Raw genomic sequence first — 7475 nt, 5'->3', positions numbered from 1 at the left:
CTAACTTGCCTTTCCTTCCTTTCCCACTTCTCAGTTTTTGAAGGGCTTCTACCCCCTGCCTCTGCATCTTTTGATTTCTACTTCACAAGGGGGCAATACATTTCTACTGCAATGGGGCACTTGCAGCAGGGTAGTCCAGAGAGGGCTTCGTTCCCCCCTACGAAAGAGAGCACTGACCACTGTCTTCACACTCGTCAGACATTCAGACATTCCTGTGCTCCGAGCTGTTCTCTCGAGGAAGAAAGCACACGTGAACTCCCCCTGGAAAGCAACTGAATGCATCGAGGCAGCAGCTCTTTACCGCTGCTTGCAGAGAGACACAGAAGCGTAGATTAAATTCAAGCAAGAGCCTGAAACAAATGCTTTCTACCAACGCATGTTAAGTAGGTGCTTATGTTTCACGCAGATCCCGATGTACCTAATTAATCCTAATTAAATCTGAGCTGTAAGGGCACCTAAATACACAAATATGCACGCAGACACGAGGAGCCTGGCTCTCACGGTGAAGTGCCGATTGTCAGGCAGCTTGATGGGACCCCATCGGGCCGAGGTGTCCCTCGCCACCAGGGTCTTCCCCCGGCCGGCAGGGCATCCCTTGGACGGCGCTCCCGGCACCGCCCGACGGTGCGATCCGCCGCGTCTCCCTCCGGGAATGAGGATCGGCAGGGGCTTTTACGGAGTTCTTCACGGGGGTGTCTCGCAAGGCCGGAGAGCCGCAGCAGGAGAGAGCGGACAGCACCACGTTTTCTCCTGCGAAGGCGACAGGAGGGAGGGGACAGGGTTATCTCGCTGGGGTTCTCATTTGGAGAGGGCTGGGACAAGCCTTAGGAAGATTAGCAGGGGTGCAGCACAGCGCCTTCGGCAGAGCAGCAGCGTCCCGCCGCTTGCCCGCTCCTACACTTCGAGGCAAAGAGAGGGCTTTTCCTGCTTGTGAAAAACGAGACGTCTCGGAGAAGCCGAGGAGCGAGCCGGAGCCGGAGCCTCGCTCAGGGGGACAGGGGGAGGCAGGGAGAGAGGCGGGACCCCAAGGCTTTATCCCCGCTGGACACACACCGCGGTGCTTGCCCACGGCGACGGGAGCCCGGCGGGCGCGCACCGGGCGGGGAGAGGCTGCGCACCGCAACCGGGGAAGGAGGACCGGGGCGGGAGGGGGGGAACGGGGGACGGACGACGACGGGGGACCCTGCGTCAGTGCAGGGCCGTCCCCTTCTCCTCCCCGTGCGCTCGGCTCTGCCTCCCGCCAGCCTCCCACGCCTCCCGCGAGGTGCGGCCGCGCTACATAAACACGGACCTGCCACCGGTGCCGGGGCTCTCCGTTCGCAGCCCGACGGAGGAGTTTGTCCGGCAGCGGGTAGAGGCGCGGCCGCGGGGAGCGCAGCGGCAGCGCGGCTCCGGCGCCAGACGGGGCGGGAGGCTGCGGCGGGCAGCAGCGGAGGGCTGCGCGCTCCCCGAGGGCGGCGGCCCTGCCGTAGCCCAGGCGGCCGGAGGAAGAGGAGGAGGAAGGGCGTGGGCTCCGGCGGGCTCGCTCCGGTATGGCCCTGGCGGACAGCGCCCGCGGGCTGCCCAACGGCGGCGGCGTGTCGCCCGCGGCGGGGAGCGGGGCGCCGGGCAGCGGGGCGGCCGCAGCGGCGACGGGCGGCTGGTCTTCCTTCCCGGAGATCGTGGAGCTGAACGTGGGCGGGCAGGTGTACGTGACGCGGCGCTGCACCGTGGTCTCGGTGCGCGACTCGCTGCTCTGGCGCATGTTCTCGCAGCAGCAGCCCAGCGAGCTGCCCCGGGACAGCAAGGGTCGCTTCTTCCTCGACCGCGACGGCTTCCTCTTCCGCTACATCCTGGACTACCTGCGGGACCTGCAGCTGGTGCTGCCCGAGCACTTCCCCGAGCGCAGCCGCCTCCAGCGGGAGGCTGAGTACTTCCAGCTGCCCGACCTGGCTCGGCGCCTGGCGCAGACTCGGGCGGCCGCCGCCCGCCCCGCCGTCCTGCACCGCGACGGCTCCATCTGCGCCGAGGAGCCGCCGCCGCCGCTGCTCGGCTACCTGGAGGCCGAACCGCTGGAAGGAGGCGGCGGGGCCGTGGCGTCCGCCCCGTCGCCCACCGCCAGTCGCAGCCCGTCGGGCGGGCCGCTGCTCACGCCCTCGCAGTCCCTGGACGGGGCGGGCGGGCGGCGCTCGGGCTACATCACCATCGGCTACCGGGGCTCCTACACCATCGGGCGGGAGGCGCAGGCTGATGCCAAATTCCGGCGGGTGGCTCGAATCACCGTCTGCGGCAAGACGGCCCTGGCCAAAGAGGTCTTCGGGGAGACCTTGAACGAGAGCCGCGACCCCGACCGCCCTCCCGAGCGCTACACTGCCCGCTACTACCTCAAGTTCAACTTCCTCGAGCAAGCCTTCGACCGACTCTCCGAGGCCGGCTTTCGCATGGCCGCCTGCTCCTCCACGGGCACCTGCGCCTTCGCTCCCGAGCAGGGCGGCCCCGCCGATGACAAGATCTGGACCAGCTACACCGAGTATGTTTTCTGCCGGGACTGAGCATCCGCCCAGCCCGTGGCGTGGGGACAAGACAGCCGGCCCTGCACACCCTCGCACCTACGGTCCCCTCGCATCCCGAAGGAAGAAGGATGTGAAGCGGGGCTGTGTCTCCCTGTGCTTTTCTCAAGCCGGTTTCTGCCTCCACGCACAAGGCGGGCCAGCCCAGGCGCAGCCCCCACCCCTCTTGCAGCATCTCCTGACGGCCCCGGGGCAGGAGGTCACTGTGTTGTGCCTCGGCTTTCGTGTCCCTGCTTGACCATGGCTCCCACCTTCACCCTCCCTCCTGCATCTCCCAGTAGCTGTGTTGGTAGCAAGGGAGGAAAGAAAGTATTGGGAGTAGACAAATGCCGGTCCCACAAAAGCATGCATGTGCATCTTTATCCCTCTCCCCACACAGAGCTGAGGTATAGCTCTGGCAGGGTGGGGCATTTCAAAAATCATCCAGGTTGGGGCTGAGAAACTTTAAAAGTTGCTTTGAGCAACCTCTGTTGAAGCTGGCATGACAAATGCCTGTCCTTTCCCATCCCAATACCCTTATGAGGGAGTTTGCCTTGGTGGGCAGACCCCTAATGGTCCATTTTTAACTCCTCCCTTCCCCACCCATCCAAGCGATGCCTGTCTGTGACGGACTGTCACATAGCAAGGAAGCCTGACTGTGAGGGGTTTGCACTGGCTCACACTTTCTCTGTTGAGATGAGATGAGTCATTTTGCAGGAGGCCTGCATGTGGCCCTTCACAACTGGTTGCTCCCATCTCCCCTCTTTGCTCCCCACGTCTCTGAACTCCTCTCTGTTAAGCTGGACCAGGGCCTGCTCAGCGAGCACGTAAGGCTGATGTGATGCTGGATAACCAACCATTTGAACTATGAAGTGTCCTCAGAGACAAGTGTTTATTCCCTTGAGAGGTAAAACAAAGACACTTTGAAAAATTAAAGTGCTTGTGAATTGTAACTTCCATGGGTGGTCTGAAGTCCTCTTGAAGTTACTGTCTATAATATGGACAGAAATCTCAATGTGTACTTTGTTAAACACCCTCAAAACGATGGGAGTGAAGTGAAGCCAGGCTTGCCTGGGTAAAGGTAGGGCCTGGGTCTGGGTCCTGGGAAGCTGAAATCACGTACATTGAATTAGTACAAGATGTACATTACAACTGTCATCATGAGCACCCTTGTTACTTTTTGTCATGTTATTGCTGTAAAGCTCTGAAGCCAGCAGATGACAAAAATCTTTTTAAAGAGCCATTTCCTTAGTTTTCATAGCAGTATTATTTGGGCACTGACACTGTACCTCTTCCTAGACAAACTTAGTGCTTCTTAGAAAGGATTGAGCCCTGTCCTCAGAAAAACAAGGATGATGCCAACTTTCTTCAGGGGAAGTGACTTCTTCTGAGCTGTATTTTGTTACTGCTGAGTAACAGTCTTTCCCAGAGGAGGCACTCAGAGTCTGCATTGGAATAGATGATCTGAACCGCAGGTTTTACAGAGATTCAGCAGCTCTTTCTAATAAATTTCTTGAAGTCTGGAGTATAAAAGCACTTTCCTTTAAAAACCTAAACTTGATGTAAGAATATGTATAGCCTGTTCAGACTGTCTCAGAAAATATCCTAAATATACCTGAAGTGTTGAAGAATTTAGCAGTACATCTTAAAGGCTTGAAGTTATGTTTTTAAAACTCTTGAACAATAATTCTAGTTCTAGTTAGTTCTAGTTCTAAGTCCAAATTTAGAAATACTGCTGGCACCTGTATTGTAACCAAAGAATTCCACAGTAGGGCTTTTTAAAAAAATCCTAATTCCTTTTGGAAACAGCTATAGCTACATTTCTGTTGAGTTTCAGTGCTCAGACTCTGTTCACTTGGTCTTTCATAAAGTGCATGCACAACTACATAAAACTGAAAATAATTTGCATCACCACGGCTTCTTTTTTCTGATATTAGCAAGGTTGTTTAGCAATGTGATTGAATTGAAGATGTGCATATGAAAGCACTGGGTACTGTCCATTTGTAGATAGTTGTATTATGGAGTATTTTTAAAAGGATAGAAACGTAAACCTGCCAAATTAGATGAGCAATAAGATACAGTGAGAGGCCAATACACCTGAGGATGGAATGAAGTCTGTTTGTCCTATGCCTTACTCTGAGATGACTTTGTGCTTATCTTGTACCACAAGTGAAAAGACATTGATCACAGCTACTAGGTCTTTACAGTGCCCTTCTCAAGAGTAATGACCGTCTTTTTCTAGTTTCTGTTATGTAATTCTGAATTATGTTTTTTAAGATTTTGTATAAAATCAGTTTTCAGTAAAGTGTTCAAATTTGCTCTAGATAGCTTTCTTTTTTAAGAATCTGGTAGCTTATTAAATCCATCATAGGAGCTATGAATAGGGGCAGTTTTAAATTGACCTTGTGATTTAGTGTACATATATATACAGTATATGAACATTTTACACGAATCATTTAGTTTTTTTAATAATTTTAGTGCTGCAGGATTTCATAATGTATCTAGCTGAGCAATTTCACATTATGTTATGTACATAACATGGTAATGTTTTACTGGTTTCTTATACCTGTTTCAATGGAAAAACTGAATATGAGTATCATCAGCTTGTAGAACTGAAATTGATGACATATTTGCTTGAATGTGAATCTTCTAGGTGGCTGAATGCATCTCTAAAACAAAGATTGCCTGTCTTTTGATTAATGGTTGTCTATCCCTTTCCTGGCAGATGACCAAGTAATTCTCACTTTTTACATAAAAATGGATGTCATATAAACAGGATTTTTTTTTTTAAGTTTTTGTGCTAAAAAATTTTAGGTGTTATTAGTGTTAAGAAATGGGCCTTTAATTTACTGATAACTCACTATCAGTATCGTCAGCAGGCTTAAAATGATGGTGCCGTAAATATAATAGTCATTTGATGCTTTGCCACAGGAGATGACACTTTTCTGAACCATTACTTAGTAATGGCAGTAAACTTTTTAAAAGAAAAAATTCTCAAGGCAAATTCAATGAGTTTTATTTGTGTGTTCTATTCAGAGCTTGAACAATGGATAAACACAACGACTCTGCTGACTTGTTGACATGAAAACACACAAAAATATAAAGGCACAGTACTGGATTCCTGTCTACGTTTTGTAGCTGTTGCTGTTCACAGTTCATGTACTTATGGATTAATGCAGTAGCATTTACAAGTGCTATTAAAAAATCCACGAGGGCAGTCTTTCTTTTAGTTAGAAGTTAAGGCATAGGTCTTTTCAGTGATGCATATCATGAAGGGTGATTTTGCATATGTTTGATAGGATGTTTATATTTTTATACATGTAGATAATGAGCCACTTATTCATTCTTATTTTCACATGTATAGCATTGAAAATAAAGATCCTCCTAGGACAAAGTTGCATACCAAATTAAATTTTTGTTCTTTAAATATTAACTCAGTTGTGTGGTTTATGATGTCCTTTTTATTCTCTGTGCAGATGTTGTTAGCTTTGTTCTTTCTCCCACAGTATCATATTTGTAACTTCAGCAAAGACTCCAAACTAATGTGTAAAGCAGAAACACAAAGAAAATGATCTATACAGAGACCTCTAGTAACACCCATGGCAAGATAAACAGAAATATATAGTACTCAGACTGCATAATTTCCTTTTAAACATCACAGAGCATTTTTGTAGCACTGGTTAGTCAATCCTCAGGAAGAAATAGTGATTGAACAGCTTAATTTGAAAAGCAATGAGGAATTGTTGAAGTCAAATGTTGATTTTTTTTTTTTTATGAAGCTAGAGAATAATAACGTGGGGTACAGTTCTCATTTAATGAAAGAAACATTAATACCTAAGGTAATACATGATCTGAGAGAATTGCATCTAGAAATTTTAATTAGCTACCCTGTGGTATCTAGCAAACTCCTCTAAACTTGTGGTCAGCTTCATAGAAAATTAGTAGCGACTTGTTAGTATAATCCACGTGTGAAGTACCTATATATTTAATAGTTCTTTCTTGGGTATCATGGTTATACTACAAAGGAATCAGCTGAAGGAAGTTTATTCAACTGTTTAATTTGACAGCTTGATAGTAACTGAGTGCTTTGTTATCATGCAGTAATGTAAGAAAGGAGGTCATTCTATGAGCAGCAAAACTTTGAGTCTGAAGGTCCCATTTTCTTTGTACTACTCCTTCTGCTCATCCCTGCCAATTTTATTCAATATCTACTTGAAAAGGAGGCACATTCCTTGACAGAGCCACCTTCTGCTAGGCTGAAGGTTATGGCTGAATTTTGGCTTTGTCCCTCTGTGAACTACAGGTTTTCTTCTTCCTTTTCCTTGCCTCACCATCAGTATTAATAGAATTTGTAAGAATGTAACAGCTGTGAGGTTTTTCAGTTCTTTTGATTGTGTTTAAATTACCCATCAACTCAGAAGTTAAGGGGGACAGACATCCACCCAAATGGACAATGCAAATGCCATGAGCCTTGTTTCAGTAGGAAACAAGGCTGACAGAATAGTGTGATTATACCTGCCACTCTCTGTATAGTCTGAGTGTACTAAATCCCTATAGAGTGAGAAGGCAGGCGGTCACTCTTACTTTTGCAGCTCTGGCCAGTCAGTCAAACTAATGGGTATGCTAGAATGTCTTAAAAATACTTACAGACTCCTATTTTCTGCAGCATTTCCAAGGCTGAATCAAATGTGTGCAGGAAAATATTTTCTGAAGATTTGATTTGCCTCAGAGCAGGGTTGTTTCTTGTTCTTTTTTTTTTTTTCTTTTTTTTTTTTTTTTTGTAAGAACCCTTCAGTAGAGTTTTCAATGAAATATTAGTGCTAATGTGTTATTTATTTAGAAAGTACTTAGTTTTATGAAACTGAATGCTAATTTTGTTTTTCATTAAAATGAGCGGCATGTGTTTTTCCCCTGCTGCTAAACAAAACTCCTGTGTATGACTGCTGA

General features: G+C 48.4%; 1 protein-coding gene across 1 annotated transcript; it reads left to right on the top strand.

Moving 5' to 3' along the window:
* The first annotated feature begins 1398 nt into the window (after nucleotides 1–1398).
* KCTD12 (potassium channel tetramerization domain containing 12) lies at nucleotides 1399–5961 on the top strand. Its single transcript, XM_018909062.3, has one exon. The coding sequence runs from the start codon at nucleotides 1533–1535 to the stop codon at nucleotides 2529–2531; it is 999 nt and encodes a 332-aa protein (XP_018764607.3). The 5' UTR covers nucleotides 1399–1532; the 3' UTR covers nucleotides 2532–5961.
* Nucleotides 5962–7475: the final 1514 nt, after the last annotated feature.

Source organism: Serinus canaria, chromosome 1, assembly GCF_022539315.1.
Source record: "Serinus canaria isolate serCan28SL12 chromosome 1, serCan2020, whole genome shotgun sequence".
In the NCBI taxonomy this organism is placed as follows: domain Eukaryota; kingdom Metazoa; phylum Chordata; class Aves; order Passeriformes; family Fringillidae; genus Serinus; species Serinus canaria.
The sequence above is the reverse complement of the archived record's forward strand: the minus strand, read 5'-3'. Positions and strand labels throughout refer to the sequence as shown.

Coding starts and splice junctions, on each gene's coding strand:
- KCTD12 (XM_018909062.3), top strand. CDS start 1,533: ATGGCCCTGGCGGACAGCGCCCGCGGGCTGCCCAACGGCGGCGGCGTG.